Below are 25,928 nucleotides of genomic sequence, written 5' to 3' on the forward strand. Positions count from 1 at the left end.
GGGACAGTTAGGAGCACGGACTCGAGCCGGGTGGCCTGGGATGAAGGCTGGTTGACCCTGGGCGTGTGAACTACCCTCTCGGGCCTCGGCTTCCTCCTGACATGGGGAAGAACAGTAGTGCCTTCTTCATGCGGCTGCTGAGGCGTGAGACGAGCGAAGAAGTGCTTTTACCTCCTAGCTCTTGCAGCTACTTTATCATCTCAGTTAGTTCCAGTTACTGTTATCTGCCTTCCTTGTTTGGTGGCTCGCCCCTTCCCTTTCCCTTCTCCCTCCCTTCTGCAGCTGCGTCTCTTTGGAAACATTCATCACTCTGGGCCTGTCTCAGAAAGTCTGTGAGGTGGTGAGGTCACCGCCTGTGTCCTCTCCAAGCTCCTCTGCCATCAAGCCCCTCTCTCCTCTCTTTCCTGATATCACTCTCTTCTGAAAGAGCACTGATCTGGGGTTCAGGCCGGCTTGGGGTCAAACCCCAGCTTTGCCCTCCCCAGTCGCCTGGGCCTGGGCAGTGGTCCCACGGGCCTGTCTGCTGAGCTGCATGCTGGGGTGACAGGAGCACCTGCCTCCGGGGCATGGGGGAGGTTATGAGGGTGAATGTAGTGCAGGCCCAGCCCATAGTAAACCCTCAGTGTGTGCCAGCTGTTATTGCCACGTTTGTTATCAAACGTCACCCTCGTAGTCCTTGTCACTGCTTTCCGGCTTTGTATGCAAGTCACAAAGAGGAGGCCAGGGGACTGCATCTCTTCTGTCTTCATGTTTGGTTTCACCTGCCTGGTGACTTAGTACTTTAAAAAAAGAGTTTAAACATTTAAAACGTGAGATTTCACACCAAAATTGGGATTTCCAGTTTCCCGTGGCAACCCGGGGCCCCTCGCCGTGTGCCCACAGCCATCCAGAGCTGGGCGGTGCCTGCCTCTTCTCACCTGCCCGTCTGCCCAGTCATCTGGGTTCTCTGGGAGCAGTGGTGATTGAAGCCTGACTAGAATAAGCGAGGGGCTCACAAACCTGGAGTTAGATGAAGGGAAGGAACATATTGCTAATCAAAAAAAGAAAAACAGCATCTACTGAGGGCTGTGTGCCCAGCACCACAGGGCAACTTAGGAGCGTGTGGATTGTGGAATGCCGCCAACGACCCCAGGAGGTTGGGGCTGTTCCCGTCACCCCATTCTACAGATGAGGAAACTGAGGCCTGGAGAAAGGAAGCCACTTTGCTTGGGGTCACCAGCAGCAATCTGCTGGGGCTGAGGAGTTGCTGCCCCTTTCTGTGGGGCAAGCATTATCCACTTCCTTAGTATTACCCCCCCAACCTCCTGCCAGGGCTCTTGTGACCCACCCAGGATCCTGCAGGCATGTGAATTTGTACCCCAGCCTGAAAAAGGATGTGTGTTAACCTTTGTTGTGAGTTTGTTATACTGGCAACTGTTCTGAGAGTTTTATATGGATTAATTCATACATAAAAATATGCACAGCAACCTTTGAGGTTGATGGTGCTATTATTCCAGTGCAGAGATAAGGAGAGGTTAAGTCACCCACCCAAGGCCACAAAGCCAGTAAATGGCAGAGCCAGGACTTGAACCCAGGCAACTGAGTTCCAAAGTTCATGCTGTCAGCCACCCCCCTCAGCTGCCTGTGGGGAAGGGACCTTGACCCGGGCCTGCGCCTCCCCCTAACCTCCGGCCTCTTCCCCTGCAGGTGGTAGGCAGCTCCCTCCTCTTTGTGCATGACCACACCGGCCTGGCCAAGGTCTGGATGATCGACTTCGGCAAGACAGTGGCCCTGCCTGACCACCAGACGCTCAGCCACCGGCTACCCTGGGCTGAGGGCAACCGTGAGGACGGCTACCTCTGGGGCCTGGACAACATGATCTGCCTCCTTCAGGGGCTGGCTCAGAGCTGACCCGCTCGCCCCCCACCATGTTTATTTATTGGATGGTGCCCGTCTGGCTGGAAGAGCCTGAGATGCAGGGGGCCTGAGGTTGGCCACGGGGGAGCTGGCATCCAGGCATGGGAGAGGTGGTTGTACACCTCACAGGACCGGAGTGGAAGATCTGCAGGGCCTCGGAGGCTGGGCAGCACCTGGCCCTTTCATGGCACAGGGGTTGTAAAGAACAGAGAGGGGGCCTGACAGATTGGGTCTGCTGACCAGCCAGGAAGGCTCCTGAGGGGCTGCCGGAGGCCACAGCTAAACCAGGCGCCCCGAGAGAACACAATGCAGGTGCTGCAGGTACACGTGTGACCTGGCGCCTGTCAGTGCATGAAGAACTGTAATCACTGCCTCCTTGTCAGCCCCCTCCCAGCTGGAAGCTGGCTCCCTGAGGCCAGGGACCTGTCAGCTTCGTCTGTGGTGTCCCAGAGAACTAGACATTTGTGAACCAATGCTGGAGCTGCTCGTCCGCCTAGAATTACAGCCCCATCTCTTCATCTGGGGGCTGTTCCAGGGCTGTGGGAGGCTCTGAGGAAGGGCTGACACCACGGGACCTGTCCAAGAGCTGACACTGCTGGGTGGTGCCCGGCTCACTCTGTCCTGCCCTCCCTTCCTCCTGGGAGAATTCTGCTGACCCTCTGCAGACCAAAACCACAACCACCTCCCACGCCAGCAGTGTGACCAGCACAAGCTTTCCTCGAGCACAGTGCAGCCTCACTTTCTCCTTCCTGGCCGACTGCAGTGGCACACACGGCTTTCCAAGGTCAGGAAGCAGGGCTGCATTCCTCCGGAGGGCCCCCGTCCCTGAAAAGTGCCCAGCTCGGGCCAGGGGTGCAGGGTGGGGCCGCTGACCAGGACTGCAGGCTTGCAACTTGGTCCCAGCCCAAGATCCCAGCCCCCTGAGGTGTGGGTGATGGCCTTCTGTCCCCTCCTCCTGCCCCTGTCACTTTGGCTTCCTGGCCCACAAGGCTGGGCCAGGGTGGGGGGTGGGGGACAGGCACCTCCTTCTCCCCAAGGCTCTCACACTGTCTTCTAGGCCTGCGGTGCGCTCCTTTTCTACTGACCTTTATACTTATTTATACGAGACAGTAGTTGTTAGATGGGGCAGCGTCGGGAACAGGAGGCAAAACCGCCTCACTGCCTTCTCCCCCGTGACGACCCCCCAATAAACAGGACATTCAGAGTCAACTTTGTGGCGTTTTTCCTTTTGCATCGGGGTGTGCGGGCTCAAAGCTCCTGATCTGAGCCTTAGTGCCAGGTGGGGTAAGGGGACAATGATCCATCTGGGGTAAAGGCAGGCTCGGCATGGGCTGTCCGGTCATCAGTGGTCACTGAGCTGTTACTCTTGTGCTTGGCTCTGTGCTGGATGATGCAGGAGACACAGTGATCACTAGGCAGCTCCAAGCTCTGCCCTCAGCGGCTCCCAGGCCAGTACACCTGACAGTGCCAACCAATGTCAGGGCTGGGATGGGGGACACCACACTTCTGGTTAGAAACACTACACTGAACCGTTGCTCTGGCTAAGACTCTTTGCTGGGCACCGGGGACAGAGCAGTGACCAAGACAGATTTCTCCCTCTCCCTCCCCTTTCAGAGTAAAGGCAACAAGTATTCACTAAACTGATAATCGCTCTACGTATATATCTGTATGGGTACTAACTCCCTGGTTTGAATCTTGGCCCTGGGACTTGCCGAGCCACGTGACCTTAGGCCGGTGGCTGCACTTCTCCTGGCTTCAGTCTCTCATCTGGAAGATGGAGAGGATCTAGCACCTTCCTTACAGGCCTGGAGGATTTCATGGCTTAACACAGGTACGGGGTTGGCACGTAGTAAGTGTTCTCAGAAGGATTTGCTTGTTGTTTTTAAATCAGGAGAACACAGAGATGGGAGAGGGGCCCAGCCGGGGCTGAGGGCACCTTCCCTGAGGAAGTGACAGCCATGATGGGGCAGTTAAGGAGTTAGCAGAGGGCTGCAGTGGGGTACGACAGGGGCCTGACAGGCCAGTGTGGCTGGTGGCAAAAGTGTGAGGAAGAACGGCCTAGGACAAGGAGAAGCGAGCTGAGGCTGGGAGAGATCAGTCCCTATCGTGTGAGCAACAAGGAGCTGCTAGAAGCTTCTCTGGTGGAAAGTGGGAAGATCTGGTTGGTGTTTTTTTGCTCCCTCAGCCCTGGCTCCATGTGAACAGCCACGGGGCAGCAGGGGGTCCAGTGGGGGGGCTCCCGCAGATGACCAGAGAGAGGACAGTGGTCTGGGGGGGGGGGGGCGTCACCAGTGAGAAACGGATGGGTGCAACATCGAGGTGTGATGGACAGGACATGGGGTCTGAGCTGTCATCAGTCTCTCCTGGAGAGAGGGAGCTGGTTTGTCAGGCTCCTGGCTGTAACCCCAGCCTACACAGTAGGTGCTCAATACTGGGGGGATGGGCTTGGGGGTGGGGGAGTGGGGATAATGCCAGGATTGGGACTAGATGGACTGGGGGGGACCCTGCATGAAGGATCTCTGGCTGGAGGTCCTCAGAGATCCAACCCAAACCCTTGGGCTGTCATACAAAACAAGAACCTGGGGAGCTCTTCAAACAGTGACAGAGCCAGGCTGTGGCTGGGGCCCGGTCCCCTGGTTCAGGGCTGCAGCAGGCTTGGGGCTGGAGTCCTGTGGTCTGAGGAGCAGGGCCTGGCCACAGAGGCCGGCTCGCACCCCACCAGCAGGCACCACATACTCCCGGCCATCGGCGGCCCTCGTGGGCGAGAAGTCCGTCAGCTGCAGGTTGCTATCCCGGACTTGGTCGTAGTCCCACAGCTGGTAGTGCCAACTCTTGCCCTGCTTGGAGAGAAGGTAGACAGCTCCTGGCGAGCCTTCCTCCGGTAGAGATGGTGGCTGGTGGGGCATGCCAGGTGCTGGGTGGAAGAGGCCTGGCAGCTCAGGGTCCTCAGCATAGCTCAGGCCTGGCACATGCTGCACGCCCAGCAGGACCCCTGGGAGGAGACGGGGAGGCTGTGAGTGGGAGCTGAACCCTGACCAGGTGCTGGGGCTCACTGAGTCCCCCCACAGCCCTTCAGAATAGGTGTTGCCTCGATGCCCACGTTACAGAGAAGTCATGGGGGCCAGCAGGCAGGGCTGAGATTGGACCCAGGTGTCTGGCTCCAGAGCCGTAGACATTTTAAGTCTTGCCTCCCACAGCCTGTTAGCACAGGGAGGTGAACAGGCAGCATTAAACAGAGCAAACAGGGCCGGCCTATTGGCGCAGCGGTTAAGTTCACACGTTCCGCTTCTTGGCAGCCCAGGGTTCACTGGTTCGGATCCCGGGTGTGGACATGGCACCGCTTGGCAGAAGCCATGCTGTGGTAGGCGTCCCACATATAAAGTAGAGGAAGATGGGCATGGAAGTTAGCTCACGGCCAGTCTTCCTCAGCAAAAAGAGGGGGATTGGCAGTAGTTAGCTCAGGGCTAATCTTCCTCAAACAAACAAAAACAAACAGAGCAAACAGCTGTTTGCATCAAGAAAAAGATGCTCAGAGAGGAGCCCTCAAGGCCAAAGATACAGGCCACCGGACACATGCAAATCCGTCCTTCTTTCAGGCAGCTGGAATGACGACAATGCTGATCACAGCTAATGCTGAGACGGGTAACGTGCCAGGCACCATTGTACAAGTTTTACATGTTCTGCCTAGGAGGCAGGCCAGTGAGGTGGCTACTACTGTCACCTTGATTTCCAGATAGAGAAATGGAAGGCCAGAGTCAGAGCCTGAAAGTGGCTGGCCCGGGCCTGCAGCCCAGACTGTCTGATCCTAAAGTCTGTGCTCAGAGCTTGTTTGTGGAAACCCCGACTGGCAGACAGTGAGGCACCTGCTGTCCGCCAGGGCCCTGCTAAGGACCCTGCGGGGACAGGGATGACCCAGCCTTGGTCCCTGCCTCGAGGGACTGGGGAAGTGCCAGTGCAACGGTGAGACTGTGAGGAGGGGTGGAGAGGGGCTGGGGAGATGCAGGTGAGGGCTTGGGGTGCAGGTGTGGAGGACTCACCTGCACTCACTGCCCAGTGGGCCTTGCAGCCCCTCCTCTGACATGGCTCGTGGTTGAAGTCCTCGTCGTAGCTGGCGCTGGGGTCAAGGTCAAAGCTGTGGTGTGGCCCTGGGACCCACCCTTCGCTCTCCCCACCCTGCTCTCTTCATGGCGTTGGGATACGGGATAAGCAAGGGATGTCCGGCGACAAGGTGACGCAGGACATGGTCTCGGTTGGGACCTCCCAGGCCACCGCAGAGCAGCTCCGCCTGGCAACCCAGTGCCTCCTGGGCCAGCCTGCCCATGTCGGCCACTGCAGACAAAAAGCAGACACAGAATGAGAAATCACTGCGTGCCTGGCACCATGCCAAGGGCTCTCCAGGGACTGACACCTCTAACCCTCACCATGACCATCACCTGTTTGCACAAATGCAGAAAATGAGGTACAGAGAGGGTAAGCTGCTTGTCCAGGGCCACACAGCAGGAGGTGGCAGAGCTGAGCTGGGAACCTGGGCAGCCTCACTTGAGTCTACCTTCTAACACTTGGCTCTACTGGGTGGGGAGGAGAGCCTAAGGAATGGAATAAGGGCCCCTAACGCGCCTGGCAGTGTCCCACTCAGCCTCTCCAGCCCTTTCCTCTCCACCCAGCTTGCGACCCTTCTACACTCAACTCACCAGAGAACATCTCCCCCTGGGCTGTGTAGCCTCTCTCCATGGCCATCTGCACGAGTCTCTCCAGGGGGATGCCGCTGGGGGGCACCAGAAGAGTGCCTGCCATCCACAAGGCCACCAGTCCGCACCTGGGGAGAGCCAGGCCCAGCCCCTCAACCCCTAAGTCACGTCTTTACTGGGCCCCCTCTGCCCTGGAAGCTGGCAGGTGGGGAACAGGATTGCTGCCCTGGGGGAGCTCCCCTCCTCTCTCTCAGGCCAGGTGGGGACACCTGACCCCTCTTCACGAGAAAGAGAATGGCCAAGGCCTGGGCCCAGGGCTGGAGGGCTGCAGGCGGGGTGGGAGGGTGGGCAGAAATGTCACCTGGGCTTCCAGGAGGAGCAGGTGCTGAAGTCGAGTTAGAGATGAGGCTCTGGGTCCATCTGTCCACTCACCTGCTCATTGGTTCCAGTTCTGTTTATGGTGCAGGCACCCAGGACCCTGACTTGGTAAGTTCCCCCCTTTCCCTCCTCCTCCTCCCCAGGCTGCCTCCTCCCACCCCCCAGGGTAAATCCTCAGAAGCACAGCAAAGGCAGGGGCTCGCAAGACCGGCGGCCAGGGTGCTGGAGTTCCGCCGCAGGGCACGTACTGAGGGCCTTCTTGGATGAGGGAGGGCAGGTCGGCACAGAAGAGGATCCACCGCAAGTCACTTCTGAAACTGGATCAGAGCCACACTCGGGTCACGCGGGAACCAGCTCCCAGAGCCCCCGCTGGAGGTCTGGCTGGGAGTGGGGCATCAAGGGACGCTGAAGAGGAGGAACACAGGCCTGGCAGTCCTGAGGCCCGAGGGCCGCTCCAGGCTCCGTCGCTGACCACTTCCACCCCTGACGAGGCACTTCCCCTCCCCGAGCCTCAGTTTCCTCATCTGCTCAATGGGAACCATCCTCCCACCTGCTGCTCCCTGCTCTTCAGTTAGTGAAGGGGCAAAGAGCAGACTGCAAAGGGGCTGCAAATCCCTTAATCCAGCCTTGAGTAAAACCAGAACATGCTCCAGGCCTAAAGATCGCCTTCATAAGGAGCCCTTGCAGGCCTGCCCAGCCTCTCCCCCCCCCACCGCCCACGCCCACGCCCACTGCTCCGGGGATGCCCATCCCACCCCTCCAGGGCTCCTGAGGGGCTGGGTGAAGTGCTTATACTTCTATTCCAAGGCAAGGCTGGTGCGGACACCCCACCCTCCTGATGAGAGCAGGCCATATCACCATACACGGTTAAAAGTGTGGACCCCTGTTGCCAGAGTTCAAACTGGGCTCTTCCTCTTCTAGGCACTGTGGCTAAGTGACTTCACTTCTACGAGCCTCAGTTTTCTCATCTGGAAAATGGGCTAATAGTTCCTACCCCTTGGAGTTGCTGAGCAGATTAAATAAGAACTTAAAAACACTCAGCACAGTGCCTGATGTGTGCAGGGCACACACAGCGGATGCTGTTATTTGCATCAAATTTGCCTCACTATGGCTGGGGCACTTAGGGCAGATTAATAACTTGTCTGGAGAGCTGGAAGTTTCCTCGAGGAGTCTGGGCAAGTCACTTCTCCCTCTTTCCCTCAGCCAGGCAATCGTTACACGGGGTCCCCACAGCCTGAGCCCAGGTCTAGCCCCCTCCCCTCCCACCTGGGCCCCCAGATTCCAGTGTCACCACCTCCACTCCCCGCAGGTGGCCTCCCTTCCTGTATGAGGCCCTCCACGGCTCCCCAGGGCCCTCAGGACAGTCTAGCTTCCTTCACGTGCCCGTCCTGCCCTGCCCACCTGTGAAACCCCATCTTCACCACTTCCCCTGTCCCGTTACAGAACATGTTTGCAGGTTCCTCAACAGAACAAGTCTTCCTCTCACTCTGGGTCTCTGCACAGGCTGCTTACTCTCATCACACAGCCCTGCAGGACTTGCTCCACAGCACTCGGGGCTCCCCTTCTCCAGACAGGCCCCACGGACCCCCAGCCTGGGTCGGGCAGTCCCTCCGGGTGCCCTCATCACAGCTCTGACCACGCTGGGCTGCCCCTGTCCCGTGGAGGGAGGGATCTGTCTCTCACTGGCTTGCTGAAGGGTCTCAGGACAGCGCTGGAGCAGCCAGACTGTTTGACCTTGAGGGAATGGGAACCCCCAAGAGGAGAGGGCTCAAGTGATCTGGGCACAGGTGGGTTGGTGAGACCCTGGGCGGGTGGGGTGGGGCGGGGCACAGGGACCCTACCGGTCCTTGTGCAGCTTCAGGAGCCTCTTGACGTCCTCTCTGCCCCTGGGGACTGGGCCGGCCTTCTCCAAGGCCTCCTTCAGGAGCCGGCTCTTCTCCAGGCCGTAGACGTGAGGGGGAGCAACCCCTGGGGCGGTGGGTGGAGGTGGCAGTGGGGGTGGCGGGGGAACGGGGGCCTCAAGACTCGAGGAAGGGGGTGGAAGAGCTAAGTCGGGGAGATGTGGGGGCAGGGGAGGAGGTGGCAGGATGGGGGTCTGGGGTGCAGGTGCCTTTGGAGGAGGGGCTGGGGGCTCTGGAGGAGGAGGGCATGGAGAAATCATTTTGGGGTCTATGGCATGGGTTGGAAAATCGAGAATGGGAGAGGGAAGGATCCTCCAAAATGAGTTGGTCTCAGGGATGGAGACTGAAGATTTTAGAGCTGAGTTCCCGAATTTGAGGGCTGAGCAGTCATGGGAAGAATCAGGGTAAAATTGGGACCATGGGAGCCGGGATGGCGGCTGACTCAAATCAGGAGGGATCTGAGGGTTAAGCAGGGTGGGGTCCTTTCATCCGGAGCCAGATTTGTGGTACAGAGCTGGCTGCAAGCCTCGGGGAGGGAAAGGGAGTGGGGGTTAACTTACTATCCGGGCTAGATATGGAAACTTCGGGGGTCAATTTTGGGATATGAAGGCTCAAATTTGGGGTGAGGCACCTAAAGGGTGGGATTTAGAAACCCAGGGCTGCAGCCTGGGGAGTTCGGGCTCCGTAACCCCTCACATCCCAGGCCCGAGTTCAGAACCTTGGCTGACCTTTGAGTCAGAGGTCAAGAGGTCAAAAGGACACCTGGCAGGAAAACCAGCCTAGTGGTGGAGAAGGTCCTGGAATCAGAGCGCCACAGGAAAAGTCTTGTGGGCTGGGGAAGGCTCAGAAATCGGAGGGCGCTGGGAACCGCGATACCGCCGGCACAGGGAATGGAAGAAAAAGGAGCCTCCGCCTTCCCGCAAAATGGCGGCAGCAGAACACAACCTTTCCCACGTCACGTGGTAGAACTCGCAACTCGGGCCCGCCCCTTCAGCGGTCACGTGACAGAGAGGGCGGAGAGGTGGGGCTTCCAAAGGACTGCCTCCGGAAAAGACGCGTCCCGATTGGCGAAAAGCGCGTGAGGGGGCGTAGCCGTCACTGATTGGTCCGTAGCCCCGGGCACAGCAGAAGGCGGAGGGTTTGCGGGGGAGTGGGCGGGGCTTTCCTGCTGAGGCGGGAACCCAAATGCCGTTTTGATTGGCAAGATCTGGGCCCAGGGGCGAGACTTACTCTAATTGGTCAAGCTACCGAGTGTCCGCGCGGGGATTGGCTTGCAGAAAGACAGAGGCGGGGCCAGGAGAGGAAGCTCAGTGACCGGCGCTCAGAAACGTAGCAGGCGCCGCTTGCGGGAGCTGCGGCTCTGTCGGTGAGTAATCTATGGGTCAGGAGGTATTCGACGCCGGGCGGGCGTATCGCTTGGCTCCCGGGCCTTCCTGCGCCTCGTGTGGGGAAACTATTTTCCCGCTGCGCGAGGCCAGGGCGCCGCAAAGTCATCTCTCCTTCCCCAACGGGCTCTACATCCGGGCTTTTTCTCCTGGGCTGCCCTCTGAGCGCTTGGGCCAATGGGAATCGCCACTTAGAACGCTCCGCCTACTGATCGCGTATAGCATGCTGGGACTCGTAGTAGCGCTTTCGAGAGTTCCCTCGCACGCGGGGAGGAGAAGTGGTGTCTTGCGTTCGCTTTGTTTCCCGAGCTTCGCCTGTCTCTTCCCTCCTCCACGCCCTACCTGACTTCCTCCTGGGAGGAAGATCCCTAGGCAGCCCGCGTTGGGGCAAAGGATTTGGAGAAAGCCAGGGCTGAGGTTGCCTTTTCCACTTTTTCAGCCCTACCGCACTCCATGGCAGTTCCCGAGACCCGCCCCAACCACACTATTTATATCAACAACCTCAACGAGAAGATCAAGAAGGATGGTGAGTTCTCGCAATAGTCCAGACTCCAGGCTGGCCCGCAGGAGCCGGCCCCCTCTTCCATCCCCGGTATCCGCCTGTCTTCCTCAGCCTTCTCCAGCCAGACTGTTAGAGTTGATCCCTCGACCTTTGCACGTGCTGCTTCCTCTGTCTTCACCACTCCCTCCGCGCATCTCACACTCGGGCACGGCACGGCACGGTAACCTGGTCACTGTTGCTCATCCTTCAGGGTTTCGGCTTACAGGACCCCTCCTCCAGGAAGTCTTCCCCACCCCCTTTCCCCTCAGGTGCCTGCCTCTGACTTCCCACAGGCCCTGGACATTCCCCCTCTCGCCCTGATCGTTCTGGGCTGTCATGGGGCTGTCTCTCCACTGGCCTCTGAGCTTCATGAGGGTAAGAATTGGGACTGCCCTGGTCACTGTTGTGTCCTCAGTGATCAGCCCAAGAAAAAAATGTTTTGTTCCAAAGTGAAAATGACTATTAATACTTTAATTTTTAAAAATGCGAAGAATAATCGTGATGGCCAGCACTCTGCCGGGTGCTGATATCGGAATCTTGATCACATTTAATATTCACAGCAATCCTGCAGGAAGGAGCTATTATTCCCATTTCTTAGATTAGGAAATTGAGACTCAGGGGTGATGTGACTTGTCCAAGGTCACACAGCAAGGAAAAGTGACTGAGGCCACCAGTGTGGAATTCTGCTAAAAGAATTGATTCTTTTTTATTTTTATTTTTTTGGTGAGGAAGATTGGCTCTGAGTTAACATCTGTTGCCAATCTTCCTCTTCTTTTTTTTTTCTATTCCTCAAAGCCCCAGTACCTAGTTATATATCCTAGTTGTAAGTCATTCTAGTTCTTCTATGTGGGATCTGCCACGGTGTGGCCTGATGAGCGGTGTGTAGGTCTGCGCCCAGGATCTGACGCTGGATCCAACCCTGCAAACCCTGGGCTGCCAAAGCAGAATGTGCGAACTTACTCACTCCGCCCTCAGGCTGGCCCCAGGACTTGATTCTTGACATCCAACATACTGTTACATTTTTTCCAGCAAGTTTTTACCTTTATTGAAGCTCACTTTCTGTATTTGAAAACTGGGCAAAATCATAATACCTGCTTGGCGTGGATGTTACGGGGATTACATTAGCTAAACCTCCGTGCAGCCCTTGTTTTTATGGTACCTGGCAGTTAGCAGGGGCTGGATGAAGGTTAGCTCCTGTCATCACCTCGAGAAAATTGTCGGGAGAACCGAAGGAGCTTGCTGGGATTAAGTTTCAGGTTACCAGTAAAGTTGCTGTTGAAAACAACAAGCCACGTAAAGCCCCTATGTGCTTTCTAGCATCATGCCCAGCCAGCACCCTGCAGGGCTGAGCACGCACTGGTGGCTCAGACAGTCCTGGCCCTGCCTTCATGGAGGAATTCGTTCATGAAATTCATTCATAGAAAGAGGGATTCATTCAGTTTCGTAGAGGAGGAGACATTCTGGAAGAGTGTTCCTAACCTGGACCAGCATGTGCAAATAGCTGGGGCCCAAGGAGAGCTGGGGCATTCTGGGAACTACAGGTAATCTGGTGTCCCTGAGGCCTAGAGGAGCAGCTTCCAGGGAGCCGTGCCCTGGTGGCTCATGGGGCCCTGTGAGCCGGGTGCGGCATGGGACTTCGTCCTGAGGGCATCGGGAGCCAGGCAAGGGATGCAGTCAGTCGTGAAAGTTCTTCCCAACTGCGGAAGGTGAACTTGGGTGGGCGAGGGAGGACACTGGGGAGAGGCCCAGAGTCCAGTGGGATGACTGAGGCCCCGGCTGGGGTCATGGGGATGGAGGAGAGAGACAAAACCCAGAAATTTCGGGGCTGGCTCCACGGCCGAGTGGATAAGTTCGTGTGCTCCACTTCCGTGGCCCAGGGTTTCACTGGTTCAGATCCTGGGCATGGACATGGCACTGCTCATCAGGCCACGCTGAGGCGGCGTCCCACATAGCATAACCAGCGGCACTCACAACTAGAATCTACAGCTATGTACTGGGGGTCTTTGCGGAAGAAGAGAAAAAAAAAGATTGACAACAGATGTTAGTGCAGGTGCCCACCTTTAAAAAAAAAAGCAAACAGAAATATCACCGGGAGAATTTTGGTTAATTGCTTCAAAACACCCTTGTGGGGCCGGCCCCGTGGCTGAGTGGTTACGTTTGCGTGCTCTGCTTCGGCAGCTCAGGGTTCGCCAGTTCAGATCCTGGGCGCACACCTAGCACTGCTCATCCAGCCGTGCTGGCAGATCCCACACAAGAACTAGAAGGACCTACAACTAGGATGGACAACTAGGTACTGGGGCTTTGGGGAGGGAAAAAAAAGAGAAAAAAGAAGATTGGCAACAGGTGTTAGCTCAGGGCCAATCTTCCTCACCAAAAAGCATTAAGAAAAGAAAATCTGGCTTCCCCCTGAACCCCACTTGCCCTGCCTACACACACATTTTCATTTCTTCCCTCCCCTACAATGTCTTTCACCAGCCGTTTGAGCTCAGATACCTTCTTTGCGTAAGATCGGTCCCCTTTTCCAGCCCGGGCGGTAGGAGAGGTCCTTCCTGAGTCTAGTTTGACTTCCGCTTGCTGTCCAGTGAGGAGGCATCTTGCTAGTGAGCTGCGGTGACACTGGACTCAGGTGGACTTGGCTCTTCCCAGCTCTGCAGGGGTTTCCCGGCACCCTCGGGACACCCCTCCTAGGCCCATGATAAACATCAGATCCTGCTTCCGTCTTGGTAAAACGGAGACGGTTCAGTTGCTCCCTCGTGGGGCTGTTGTGAGATTTAATGAAGTTACTTCCATCAAGCGCTTCATGGTGTCTTTTTCCTTGGAAATGTTTGTGAAGTTTGTGTGCTGGAGCCTGCGCTGAGCGTGGGGATGCTGTGTAAAACAAATTGGATGGGCTGTAGGTCTTCAGAAGGAGAGCTAGACAACAAGTAAACATGTTAGGAGGTGGAAAATGCCCTGAAGGAAAAGCAGGTAGGGTACGAGGCCAGGGGAGAGTGACACGAGGGGGCATTTCTTTAGACAGAGTGGTCAGGGAAGGCCTCCAAGGTGGCAACGTTTCTGCTGAGACCTGGGTGACTAGAAGGAAGTAGCCATGTACACATCAGGAGAAAGGTTCCTGGAGAGGGAGCAGCTGGTGCAAAGGTCCTGAGGCAGAAATCTGTGTGACGGGCCCGAGAAAGGGTCGGGAGACTAGTGTGGTTGGAGATACCAGGGTGAGATGGAGTGTGGGGAGAGATGAGGTTGGAGAGGTCAGCCAGGGCCACATCACCCAGGCCTGTGTCAAGGTGCTAGGGACAATGAAAAGAGTGTGCATTTCTGGGGCGGTGGCTGTGTGCCCTTGTAAGTATGGCTCGTTCCTCATACAGCAGCCCTGTGGGTGGGTATTGTTACTGCCCACCTCTTACAGCGGATGCACATGACCACTGGGGCCATTCTTGGCTGCTGCTGGTGTTGCTGGCTCTTGAGGGATTGCTGACCCACGGCATTCTGGGTAGGCTGTCAGTTGACTGATGGTTTCTCTTCTGGGCTGCACTTGCTTCTGAAAAAGGGACTTCAAGCCCCAGGACGTGGTACCAAGGCCTCTGGTCACCCCTGGATCTTTCCCTCCCCCTCTGCAGAGCTGAAGAAGTCCCTGTACGCCATCTTCTCCCAGTTTGGCCAGATCCTGGATATCCTGGTGTCTCGGAGCCTGAAGATGAGGGGCCAGGCTTTTGTCATCTTCAAGGAGGTCAGCAGCGCCACCAACGCCCTGCGCTCCATGCAAGGTTTCCCCTTCTACGACAAGCCCATGGTGAGCACTGGGGGTGTGGAGGATGTGTGTGTGAGCGTGCCTGTGTGTGCACACATGTGCCAAGTGCTGTAGGACACTGGGTGGGCCTGGACTTCTGGGACCTGTAGTCCAGTCTCTTAAGGACAGGAGTCTCTCTTCCTGTCCCTCAGCTTTCACTGTCACTGTACTGGGGTGTGGGGACACACAGTGACCAAAGGAGCCCCCAGCCCTGCCCCCTCAGACCCACAATGCTGTGGGAGAGACAAGCCTGTCACCAGAGGGTGGCGACCCAGAGGGGTCAGGGCTGGGTTGGGGGTAGTGCACAGAGCTGGGGGAGGTTGGAGGAGGCCTGGCACCTAGTGAGAGGGCTCAGGGAAGGCTTTCTGGAGGAGGTGAGACTGAAGGAGAGGGAGAGAGAGCTGGGGGAGGAGAGGGAGAAAGTATCAGGCAGAGGGACTGTGTGGACTAAGGCCCAGAGATAAGCAAGAAGTAAGTAATTGAGGAAGTGAGTCAGATTGATTTGGCTGGAGTGAAGGGTGGAAAGTGATGGGGAGGGTGTGACCTAGAGAGCGTGTCAGAAGTCAGGCTAAGGAGCTGGGGTTTGTCCTGAAAGTGCACTGGATTCCCAGGGGGCTGGGGAGCCGTGGGAGGGTTTAGGGAGATGCCCGTGGCTGTTGCGCAGAGTGGATTGGAGGAGGAACGTTAGGGCCCGCTTGCCAAGGTGAGGCTGAGTGGGGCTCCCGGGCAGGAGAGGTTGGGCCAGGAGCAGGGCAGGGGCCATGGGATGGGAGGAAGGGGTGGGCTGCAGATGTTCAGGAGGCCGAGTGGACGGCCCTGGGGCGGCAGTCTGGGTGGTGAGGAGAGGTTTGAAGTCCCTGCCCTGAACTAGAATTCTGCCCTGTTGCTAGCAGACTCTATCTGTGGTTCTTCAGGCCTTTTCTCTTGTGCCTCAAAGTTTTCACGTTTCACCTGATTGGAATACCCTGGACCAGCTCCCTTGCGGAGGTGACAAGTCTCAGTGTGTGCAGGTCCCTGGCAGGTCAGCTCGTGTGGAAGACAGTAGGCGGGGGCCCTCGCCTCCATCTGGAGAGGGCAGCCCTTTAGCTCCTGCCTGTTGTCGCCTCTGGGTGTGTGGACCCAGAGTCGCCGTACCTTCCAGTGCCTTTCGGGAGCAGCTAGGAAGTAGCTTTTTTTTTTTTTTCCTTAAGATTGGCACCTGAGCTAACACCTGTTGGCAATCTTTTTTTTTCCCCCCCTGATTTTTCTCCCCAAATCCTCCCCCCCACCCCCCGCCCCGGTCCATAGTTGTATATTCTTAGTCATGGGTTCTTCTAGTTGTGGCATGTGGGACGCCGCCTCAGTAAGGCCTGATGAGCAGTGCCATGTCCATGCCTAGGATCCGAACCTGCGAAACCCTGGGCCTCCAAAGCGGAGTGAGAGAACTTAAGTAGCTTTTGAGGTGTAACAACCATCGACCTTTTTGTGTTGAGTCTCTGCACCTTTTCTTGCCCAAATCAGGGCTGGGGATGTGTGAGTTGTTGGGGACTCCTGTTAGCTCCACCTTCAAAACATCCCCTGACTGCCTGGTTCTCACCCCTCCCCTGCCGCCCGCTGGTCCCGGGCACCGCTGTCCCTCGTCAGGAGTGTGGCAGCAGCTGCCTGCTGGTGCCCCTGCTTTGACCTCTGCGCCTCTCAGGCTCCTCTATGCCACAACCATAGTGCTCCTTTGAGACACTCCACGGCTTCCGGCTTTCTCAGGAAAGGACAAAGTCTCACCATGGTCCCCAAGGTCCCTGCTGCCTCTGTGACCTTGTCTCCTCCCTCCTCATCCACACTGGCCTCTTGGATGGCTGTTCCCTTTGCTAGAATGCTCTTTCCCTGGGTGTCTACATGACTCCCTCCCTCCCTGTGTGTCTACACCAGTGTCCCTTCAAGCGGCCTTTGCCGGCCACACTGAAAATTTCAGTTCTCAACACTTCACATCCCCTTCTCCAATGCACTTTTTTTTTTAATTTAAATTTTATTTTATTTTATTTTATTTTTGGGGGGGAAGATTAGCCCTGAGCTCACATCTGCTGCCAATCCTCCTCTTTTTGCTGAGGAAGACTGGCCCTGAGCTAACATCCATGCCCGTCTTCCTCTACTTTATATGTGGGATGCCTGCCACAGCATGGCTTGCCACGTGGCGCCATGTCTGTACCCGGGATCCAAACTGGCGAATCCCGGGCCACCGAAGTGGAACATGCAAACTTAACTGCTGTGCCACCCGGCCGGCCACTTTTTTTTTTGTACTTTAACTTTCCTTTGTTCCTAGGGAACGAAACCATACACAGTGTTCTTCAGGAAATAGGCTGATAGTACCTTCCTTTTCCGAGGGTACACCCTCAGGTGGCTGTGGGGGCCAGGCATCCCGTCTTTCCTTCAGAATCCCAGCAGCCCCCTGACTGAGCCCTTGCTACGTGCCAGGTACTGTTCAAAGCATGTGACTCATTTAGTCCTCAGTCACCCTTGGCAGTGGGAACGTCACAATCCCCGTTTTACAGATGAGGACGCTGAGGACAAGTGGTCTTCATGACGTTGCTCACCGAGCTCCCGGGAAGGCCTGCTTTTGCACCTGGGTGATTTGGCTTGAGGTCCACTCCGCTTGACCCGTCTCCTCTGTTTGGCAGCGCATCCAGTACGCCAAGACCGACTCGGACATCATTGCCAAGATGAAGGGCACCTTTGTGGAGCGGGACCGCAAGCGGGAGAAGAGGAAGCCCAAGAGCCAGGAGACCCCAGCTGCCAAGAAGGCCGTGCAGGGTGGGGCAGCTGCCCCCGTGGTGGGCGCTGTCCAGGGGCCTGTCCCGGTAAGCCAGGGCCCAGAGACGCAGCCCTCTCACCCCCGGGCCGTCCTCAGCCACATGGCTTGGCTTAGGGCAGGGTGGGAGGGGTGTCTTCTGGGGGGCAGTTGAGCACCTGAATAATGATATCTCCACTCGGAAATGCCTGTTCCTGCCTGTTCCTCAGGATCTCTTTCTCTGTGTCTCAGTCTCTTGCTTCCTCTCTCTCCTTGACCTTGATTCCGCATTCTGTGTCTTTTAAGTCCGTGTCTGTGTAGCAAATGCAGAGGAAACCACTAACCAACAGTTAGGATTAGTAAGTGAATCTAATTTAGCAAGGCCGCTGGATAGAAGGTCAACATGGAACAAACAAGTAGACTTCAAACTGAAAAATAGCACCGAGGAGTAAATCCAACGAGAGGTGGGCATAACGGCCCGAGCGAAGCTGCAGAACGGTGCCGAGAGAGGCTGGGGGCGACGTCAGCAAACGGCTGGAAAGGCTCGCGGTTGTTAAGATGTCACTTCTCCAGATTGATCTAAGATTCAACACAATTCCAATCAAAATCCCAACAGGAATTTTTGGAACCCTGACAGGCTGTTTCTAAATGCCTGGAAGGGCAAAGCAAGGCAGACGAGGCCTAGAAAGCCAGGGAACCTGTGATAGTGGTCAAGATGGTGAGGTGTTGGCGTAATGGTAGAAAGGTGGACCAGGGGGCAGAATAGAGTCTAGAAACAGATCTGAACATGTATGGTTACTCCACGTGCGATCAAGGCACCCCTCCATCCAGGGGTCAAAGGACTTTTTCTGCTCGTAAAGGATTCTGGGCCAATTTGATGTCTGTAAGGGAAAAATTAGCCCTACCTCAACTCTATCTAAGTTAACATGAGATGAATCATAGACCTGAAAGTGGCAGCAAAAACAATAAAGGTTCTAGAAGAAAACAGGAAAATGTCTTCAACCTTGGTAAGGGCATGACAAGTGGAAGCATCCTGTTTTCTAAACAGGATACAGAAAACACCAAGTGCTGGAGACAAGGTGGATGGCTGGGACCCCTCTCCCAGGTCTCCGAGTCTTCGTGTCGGCTTCTCTGATGGTCACGCTCTGTTTGTCCAACTCACACTTTCTCTGGGTCAGCAGCGCTGTCTGGGTTAGTGTCGAGCTTCCCCACTCACCCTCCCCTCCCTGCACCCAGCTTTCTATCCATATATGACTTCGGATTGTGGTTCCAGCTCTGGCAGCCCCCATCTCCTGGGTGCCTGTGCTGTGTGCCGTTGGACTCTCTCCTTCCCACACCACCACCCCTCCCATTTCTCTCTGCACCTGCCCTGCCCATCCTCGTCCAGCTCTGTCGTCCACTGTCACTTTTCTCTGTGCGTCCCTGAGTTTCTTTTTTTCTCCTTAAAGTTTATTTTTTAGAAGCAAAAGTACGGCATGCTCAGTATGGTGTTTATTTCCACCGCTTTTAGTTAATTGTTAATGTTTTGATTTCTTTTGTAGTCCTTTTTTTTTTTCTTTAACATATCTCTAAACAAAGTTAGGTCATACTGACTAGTTTTTCTATGTTAAAATTTTTTTTAACTCCTTCTGATTTAATGTCCCTCCGTGGCCCTCGGTCTGTTTCGCTCCATCTCTCATTGGGTGCCGTTTTTGCCTCTTTCCGAGTCTGGGTCTTTCTCCCTGTGTCTCTCACACCCTGGGCTTCCTCTAACAGCCTATTCTCCTCTCCCCTCCTGCTGACACTGAAAGCACGTCTCCTGTCCCCTGTGGGCCTCGCCCTCAGTCCTGTCCTCCCTCTCTCCGCAGGGCATGCCGCCCATGACTCAGGCGCCCCGCATCATGCACCACATGCCGGGCCAGCCTCCCTACATGCCGCCGCCTGGCATGATCCCACCACCAGGCCTGGCACCCGGCCAGATCCCACCGGGTGCCATGCCCCCGCAGCAGCTTATGCCGGGGCAGATGCCGCCTGCCCAGCCTGTAAGTGTCTAGTCCTCTGGGGTCTCCTGTCAATAGTCAGAATCAGAGCATGATAATAGGAGGGGATGGGTAGGGGCGCTGTTGTGGGTTGGGTGGTCTGGGCACGCCTCCCTGAGGAGGTGCTGTTGGAGGATGAGGATGGGGGTGTGCAGTGGAGAGGGTGTGGCATACTCGTGGGAGGAGCTTTGGAAGGTTCTGGTGAGGCTGGAGCAGAGGCCAGCACCTAGATCCATTCAGTGAACTTCTGCTGAGCGTCTGCTTATGGATACGGCAGTGCTCTCTGGTGGCTTACGGTTAGTGGGGGCAGAGAAGGGTAGATAGCAGCAACAGAGGCTGTATCAGGTGAAGGGCTAGCAAGAATTCAAGCAGTGTAGGGGATGGAGAGCAGGAGGGCCGTAGATCCTCTGCTAGACTCACAGGCTCCTGCCTCTCGCCCGCAGCTTTCCGAAAATCCACCAAACCACATCTTGTTCCTCACCAACCTGCCGGAGGAGACCAACGAGCTCATGCTGTCCATGCTTTTCAACCAGTAAGTGGGGCCTGTGTCTGGGCAGGGGCTGGAGGGCGATAGCCAGAAGGTTGTCACTGTGGGGACAGGCCTCGGAATTCTGGTGGTGGAGCCCTGAGGCTGCTTATGCTTTGCAAGCAGGACAGGGGTGTGGTGGTGATGAGGCTGGAGCTCAGCCATAGCCGGGGCATGCCAGCCTTCATGGGGTGGGCGACCAGGCTCTGGGCCTCATCTTGCCGGTCTCTAAAGTGGAGGCATGCAAGGTGCATGTAAAACAGCAGCGAGACGTCATTGAACGCTGGCTAGACTGGCAAAATCAGGGCTGTCAAACTGCGAGTGTGGGAGGAGGTGTTTGAACCCTCTTGACCTGCTGACGGGATGCAGACCGCCGAGGCCATTGCCATTGCGGAGGGTAACCAAAAGTTGGGCAGTGTGCTCACCTGGCGGCTCTGCTTCTGATCGCATATCCTAAAGAAATTCTTAACACTGTCCGAGGGGTGTAGATGGGGAGTTGGAGGCAGCCTGGGAGAAGGGAGAGAGCAGCACCGGAGATGCAGAAAGAGCAGTGAGGTGGCCAATTCTGATCGCCCTATCTTCAGCTAAAGACAAAGGAGGGTGTTGGGGGTAGTGGTTTGGGGCTTCAAAGGGGAGGAAGGCAATTCTCATGGAAATGGAAAAGCAAGTGTTTGGTAGATAAGAATGGGCTTAACCAGGACCCTCCCTGTCTACTGATACCCAGAGTTATCTGTGGTGATGGCCTGTCCTGGGGACAGGCCTTTTATCTGAAATTATCTTGTAGGCAGTTAGGGGGAAGGTCAAGGTTTCTTTCAGAGTCTTTTGTTCTTAAAAATAAGCAAGCTAGAGACACATCTTGAGGTAGCCAGTTCTGATTCCCCCCCAGCACTGTGGGTGGTTCTTCATGATAGCACTGGGAGGAAATTCTGAGAAACTGGATAAAACAGAAAAACAATACCATGTTGATAGCATGTCAACAAAACAATATGTGTTTTCTAAGAATGCTGATGGAAAAAAGGATACCCAGTAAACATGAGAGTGATTGCTTAATGGGGAAGGAAGTAGGAAAGAGAAGAGGGAAATGAAAGAGCAGATCATAGGGTTCAGGGTGGGGGTTATTTCTGGAGCGGAGGTGGGTGGGTTATGGCTTGGGAAGGATGGGGGTGGGGCAGTGTTGTTTCTTGATCTAAGTGATGGTCACATGGGTGTTCGTGTTAAAATTTCTTATTAAAATCATATGTTTACGCTGTATGCACTTGTTTATATTAGGGTTTCTCAACTTAGCACTAGTATATTTATTGGGGCGGGGTAATTCTTTGTTATTGAGGCCGTCCTCTGCATTGGAGGATGTTCAGCACCATCCCGGGCCTCTACCCACCAGAAGCCACAATGTTAGGGGGAAATGCTGACTCTGGATCCCTGAGGTCTGTCCCCTTCTCTCAGGTTCCCTGGCTTCAAAGAGGTCCGGCTGGTCCCCGGGCGGCACGACATCGCCTTCGTGGAGTTTGACAATGAGGTGCAGGCAGGGGCCGCTCGTGACGCCCTGCAGGGCTTTAAGATCACCCAGAACAACGCCATGAAGATCTCCTTTGCCAAGAAGTAGCACCCTTTCCCCATGCCTGCCCCCGCCCCCTGTTCTGGGGCCACCCCTCCCCCCTTGGCTCAGCCCCTTGAAGGTAAGTCCCCCTTGGGGGCCTTCTTGGAGCCGTGTGTGAGTGAGTGGTCGCCACACAGCATTGTACCCAGAGTCTGTCCCCAGACATTGCACCTGGCGCTGTTAGGCCGGAATTAAAGTGGTTTTTTGAGGTTCGGTTTTTCACAACCATTTGTTGTTTTTATTTTCTTGTCTTCTCTGTTTCCCTTCCCTGCACATCAGAATATTCTGGGTATTTGGACCTCCCGGCACATTGGGGGTTACAGCCTTGGTGACACACGGAGTGGTGTAGTAATATTGTCCAAGCTTAAGCCACCTTTACTACTCTGGGAGATTTCTGTTTTGTCTCAATCAGCATTCAGGGCAGGAAATTGAGACCAGGCTGCCATGTACACTGAGCAGGTTCTGTGCCGCACAAGGATGCCACCTTTGATGGCACACCATTCACTTTGTAGACAGTTCCAACAATTTGCTAATGCGATAGTGTTAAGGAAGAGGTTTTTCTTTACTTTTTTCTAACCTTCACGAAAGTACCTTCTGTTGTGGCAAGAGTCCTGCAGAAACCACTCTAGGTCGTTCAGGAAAAAGGGAGGGAATTGGGAGCTCGTGAAATCGTTGCAGGGATGGTAGGAGTGGCAGTCTGGGTTTGAGAGTTCAAGTTCAAGTTCAAGTCTGCAGCACCTGATGGAGCTGCAGGCTAGAGTTGAGGAAGATGCCGCTGCTGCTGCTGGGGGTCCCCAGCTGACCTGATCACACGTGGGAAGCTACTGACCGGATGCTGGGGTGAAGAGTGTGGCCGCTTCAAGCACAGCTGCTCTCCCTTGCTGGCCAGCTGCCGGCCAGGAGGCCCGGACCGGTGGCTGAACCAAATTCCCCTCCTGTGCCCTAGCTGCAGGGGAGTCTAGGAGATGTCATTTCTGGCTGGACAGCCACGTACCCAGCTGAAGCTATGGATAAGAAAGGCAGATCGAATGGGGGACCTTTCTTAGCAGTCTGTCCCACACCTAACCTGGGAAATTTTAAATTGACTCAAAAACAAAATATTGGTTAAGACCCTTTCTCATCCCATATAGATAGGAAAATGAGATCATTTGCCAGAAGTAGAAAATTAACCACGAAGCTAAATACATAAGACATAGTGTTAAATTCTCTTGGGATGTTTCTTTCTGCCAAGGCTGTGAGCCCAAGTCTGCCCCTGCTCGGCTTTCTCCCTTAAAGAGGAACATGAGTGTCCGGAGTGATGGAGACTTCTGGCACCAAGTGCACACCGTCCTGTAGGATCTGAAAGACTGAATGGAGAGGGATTGCCGGCCTCACCAAAAGGCACAGTGTTACTGCAGACGACGCGTGGAACCATCTCACCCCCACACAGGCAACCACGGGTTCCGTGGTCAGCAGATCCTGGCTTCTGCTGTCTGCCTGGGGCACCCCTTAGCTGTTCCCATAAGCAATTGATGCTGGAACTCTGAGCTTCATTGTCTTCCTGCATAAAGAGGAATCTCTCTATATTGTTTGTACTTGTCACTGCCCCCAACACACACCCCCCACTGCCAGGCACTTAGTAAGCACTCAATAAATTCAGCAATACTTGCTGAGTACCTGTTAAGTGCTAAATACTGTTCTTGGCATAAGCTAGGCAGTGGTGAATAAAATAGATAAGCTAATTCCAAATATTGTGTTCTGATAAAAACAGAACTGACTTAATGGAGTGATGGGGTGGTGGGGCTGGCACACAGGGACTGGACGGATCCAGGAAAGCCCCTCAGAGGAGGTGACATTGGAGTAGAGCTGTTTTACCCTCTCGTGGGACTTGGTGGTGGGTGTTGGGTATGTAGGGATGGCTTAGGGCCAGTCTTTGCCCCTCATGAAGTCCTCCCCTCTCTAAGCCTGTGTGTGTTCATCCTCTTCCCCCTACAAAAGGGTGGGACTTGCCGTCCCAGAGGTGAGAGAATGCTTGGGGAAAGAACTGGATGCTCAGGAGAGTGAGTTCAGCAGGGATCTCTGAGGCTCACGGTTAGAGGTGAGACTGGAGTTCAGATCCTCCAGCGCTTTCTTATTCTCTTGGACACCTGAACTCCAAGCTCGGTGGTGTGGGTGTGGGCCTGGGGCCAAATCTAGCCCCCCTACTTCCTGGCTGTATCCCTGGACAAGTTCCTTAAAGCTACACTTCCATGTCCACGTAAACTGGGGTTATGATAGCTCCTCTTGAGGAGATGCAGAGTATCCATGTGAGTTAATGAAAATACACATGGTGAATGCTGTATAAATAACCGTTACTCTTATTATCCATATTTTACAGATGAGGCTCTGAGAGGAGAACTAGCTTAGCCCAGGCCACCGGGTCAGGAAGTGGCTTGTGAGGATAAATGTGATCTTGGTAGGGCATCGCTCCAGCCTCGGGCCCAACATGTAATCTTTCAGTACTTGAGAGCTGGGGCTGTTCCTGCCATCAAAGGGCTGCCTTTTTCTCCTGCCCCTCAGCACAGGAAATTCCAAGGTAGTTTTCCATACCGGCTCCTGTGGTTCTGTCCCTGGAGGGGACAGCAGAGGGGCCCAGGTACCCAAGCAGACTCAGGAGAAGATAGAATTGCATATGTCAACCTGCCTGTCTGGGCCTCTCTGATTGTTGAGGGGGTGGCTGTCACTTGGAGTGGCCTGGGCTGCTTTGGGCCTACTGGGCATTTCCTTGGGCAGGCAACCCTCACCCTGCCCTTGAAATGGTTCTGGCTGGGTAGCAGCCTCTAGGTGGTGTGGGCGAAATTTGGGACTGTTTTAGGGCGGGGACAAGAGGCAGAACACAGGTTTCCTTGTCCTGCTGGAGAGAGGTGGGGCAGGAGGAAATCGGAGACCCCATTTCCCCTTGGTTGCACTCTCACTCATAATCCACGATGGCTTGGTCTCCGGTATTCCTCGGTGTCATCATCTTGCTGTCTGCCTTCCCAGGGCCTAGTGTCGGAGGCCCCATGCCCAAACTGGCTGATCGGAAGCTGTGTGCTGATGAGGAATGCAGCCGTAAGAGTTGGGGGGTGGCGGGTGTGGGGGCTTGGCTTGCTATCTTGTGAGGAGGGTCTTGTCATTCCCTTCTATTCCTTCCCCAGACCCCATCTCCATGGCTGTGGCCCTTCAGGACTACATGGCCCCCGACTGCCGTTTCCTGACCATACACAGGGGCCAAGTCGTGTATGTCTACTCCAAGCTGAAGGGCCGAGGGCGGCTCTTCTGGGGAGGCAGCGTGAGTCTTGGGAGAACAGAAGAGGAAAGGGTGTGGGGCTAGGGTGGGAGTGCACCCTCATTTTGCTCTTGAAGGGGAAATTCGAGGGGGTGAACTGAAATAGTTTTGGGGGGCTACTGTGATCTACTTTACTTTTACTTTGGGGTACCTGCTGTGGGGCCAAGTTCTGTTCCAGACACTGCAGATAGAACAGCAAATGATCCCTTTTATTCTAATGGAAGGAGACAAGTCCTCAAAAATATCAGCAGATACGCGCTGCTCTGAGAATTAATACAGAGTGACCAGATGACTACTTTACATCCGGCGGTCAGGGAGGGTTTTTAAGCTGAGACCCGAGTCTCCATCATAAAGATGGAGCCAGCCATGTGGAGATCAGGGAGAAGAGAGAGTGCAAAGGTCTTCAGCAGGAACGAGCTTGCCATCTTCCCAGACCCTGCCTTGTAACCCCTCTTCTCCAGGTTCAGGGAGATTACTATGGAGACCTGGCTGCTCGCCTGGGCTATTTCCCCAGTAGCATTGTACGCGAGGAGTCCACTCTGAAACCTGGCAAAATCGAAGTGAAGACAGATGTGAGTGTTTCGGTGGCCTGCAGGGATCTGGAGGGAGGATCCTTGGGTTGTGATGATGGGCAAAGATGCCCCTCCCCTTGGCTCCCGGCAGCCTAGTTCTGCGTGCTGGGACAAATTCCCTGCCTCAGTTTTCTCATTTGTAAAATGGGGAGTGATTTCTAAGTCCCGGTGAAGTTGAGAGGTGCAAAGATTAGAGGGCCCTGGGCTAATTTGCATAGCACTTGTGCAGCCAAACCGGCGCCTGCCGCCACAGGCTTTGCTAAAACCACTAGATCCTTTGTGGTGTGATCGCTGGGTTTCTCCCCACGGTTTCCCCTTTCTCTTTCAGAAATGGGATTTCTACTGCCAGTGAGCTCAGCCTACCGCCGTCCTTGCTGTTTTTTTCTCCCCGGCTTTATGCAAATACATCAGCCAAGTGCAAACTGCGGGTCTCTGTGGTCTTTGTGGTGGGGCTCTATAAAGGAAATGTTTCCCCCGCGTTCCTGCATTTAGCCAATCAACTCACTGACTGTGGTGACGTCAGTGGTTGCTGGGCAGAGTTTCACAGACTCAAAGCTCTTTGCTGCACTGGGTACTGGAGGTGGGCTCCTAAGCT

The 25,928-nt window shown here is 55.2% G+C and overlaps 4 protein-coding genes across 9 annotated transcripts in view; 3 read left to right on the plus strand and 1 right to left on the minus strand.

Moving 5' to 3' along the window:
- ITPKC (inositol-trisphosphate 3-kinase C) overlaps positions 1-3,105 on the plus strand; it is a 16,401-nt gene extending 13,296 nt beyond the window's left edge. For both annotated transcript variants that reach the window (XM_070557820.1, XM_008541471.2), the window contains one exon: positions 1,687-3,105. In XM_070557820.1, coding sequence (XP_070413921.1) covers positions 1,687-1,890 — 204 coding nt within the window. In that variant the 3' untranslated portion in view covers positions 1,891-3,105. The remainder of the gene's footprint in view (positions 1-1,686) is intronic.
- ACTMAP (actin maturation protease) lies at positions 3,102-10,427 on the minus strand. 5 transcript variants are annotated; one of them, XM_070557856.1, is made up of 7 exons: positions 8,804-10,385; positions 7,211-7,279; positions 6,588-6,712; positions 6,096-6,225; positions 5,934-6,004; positions 4,476-4,888; positions 3,102-3,279 (listed from the first exon to the last, which is right to left on the minus strand). In XM_070557856.1, the coding sequence occupies exons 1-6, from the start codon at positions 9,121-9,123 to the stop codon at positions 4,488-4,490; spliced, it is 1,116 nt and encodes a 371-aa protein (XP_070413957.1). In that variant the 5' UTR covers positions 9,124-10,385; the 3' UTR covers positions 3,102-3,279; positions 4,476-4,487. The 5 variants fall into 5 exon arrangements, with proteins under 5 accessions (XP_070413957.1, XP_070413960.1, XP_070413956.1 ...); XM_070557859.1 differs by having other exon boundaries at positions 9,592-9,805; XM_070557855.1 differs by having other exon boundaries at positions 3,102-4,888; positions 8,804-10,427.
- On the plus strand, positions 8,623-21,700 carry SNRPA (small nuclear ribonucleoprotein polypeptide A). The gene is made up of 8 exons (XM_008541464.2): positions 8,623-8,749; positions 10,141-10,229; positions 10,688-10,774; positions 14,404-14,576; positions 17,225-17,404; positions 19,182-19,355; positions 19,796-19,884; positions 21,322-21,700. The coding sequence occupies exons 3-8, from the start codon at positions 10,702-10,704 to the stop codon at positions 21,479-21,481; spliced, it is 849 nt and encodes a 282-aa protein (XP_008539686.1). The 5' UTR covers positions 8,623-8,749; positions 10,141-10,229; positions 10,688-10,701; the 3' UTR covers positions 21,482-21,700.
- A 1,006-nt stretch (positions 21,701-22,706) lies between these two features.
- Positions 22,707-25,755, plus strand: MIA (MIA SH3 domain containing). Its single transcript, XM_008541460.2, has 4 exons — positions 22,707-24,544; positions 24,631-24,764; positions 25,223-25,333; positions 25,662-25,755. The coding sequence occupies exons 1-4, from the start codon at positions 24,421-24,423 to the stop codon at positions 25,683-25,685; spliced, it is 393 nt and encodes a 130-aa protein (XP_008539682.1). The 5' UTR covers positions 22,707-24,420; the 3' UTR covers positions 25,686-25,755.
- Positions 25,756-25,928: the final 173 nt, after the last annotated feature.

The sequence above is a fragment of the Equus przewalskii genome, chromosome 9 (assembly GCF_037783145.1).
Source record: "Equus przewalskii isolate Varuska chromosome 9, EquPr2, whole genome shotgun sequence".
NCBI lineage: Eukaryota > Metazoa > Chordata > Mammalia > Perissodactyla > Equidae > Equus > Equus przewalskii.

Bases quoted from the DNA above. Each gene is read 5' to 3' on its own strand.
- ACTMAP (XM_070557855.1), bottom strand. From the start codon at position 9,123: ATGATTTCTCCATGCCCTCCTCCTCCAGAGCCCCCAGCCCCTCCTCCA. The intron at 7,280-8,803 runs GTAGGGTCCCTG...GCTCTGATCCAG, and splicing joins CTGAAGCTGCACAAGGACCG to TTTCAGAAGTGACTTGCGGT. The intron at 6,226-6,587 runs GTGAGTTGAGTG...TTTTGTCTGCAG, and splicing joins CCAGGGGGAGATGTTCTCTG to TGGCCGACATGGGCAGGCTG.
- SNRPA (XM_008541464.2), top strand. From the start codon at position 10,702: ATGGCAGTTCCCGAGACCCGCCCCAACCACACTATTTATATCAACAAC. The intron at 17,405-19,181 runs GTAAGCCAGGGC...CTCTCTCCGCAG, and splicing joins CTGTCCAGGGGCCTGTCCCG to GGCATGCCGCCCATGACTCA. The intron at 19,356-19,795 runs GTAAGTGTCTAG...TCTCGCCCGCAG, and splicing joins AGATGCCGCCTGCCCAGCCT to CTTTCCGAAAATCCACCAAA.
- MIA (XM_008541460.2), top strand. From the start codon at position 24,421: ATGGCTTGGTCTCCGGTATTCCTCGGTGTCATCATCTTGCTGTCTGCC. The intron at 24,765-25,222 runs GTGAGTCTTGGG...CCTCTTCTCCAG, and splicing joins GGCTCTTCTGGGGAGGCAGC to GTTCAGGGAGATTACTATGG. The intron at 25,334-25,661 runs GTGAGTGTTTCG...TTTCTCTTTCAG, and splicing joins AAATCGAAGTGAAGACAGAT to AAATGGGATTTCTACTGCCA.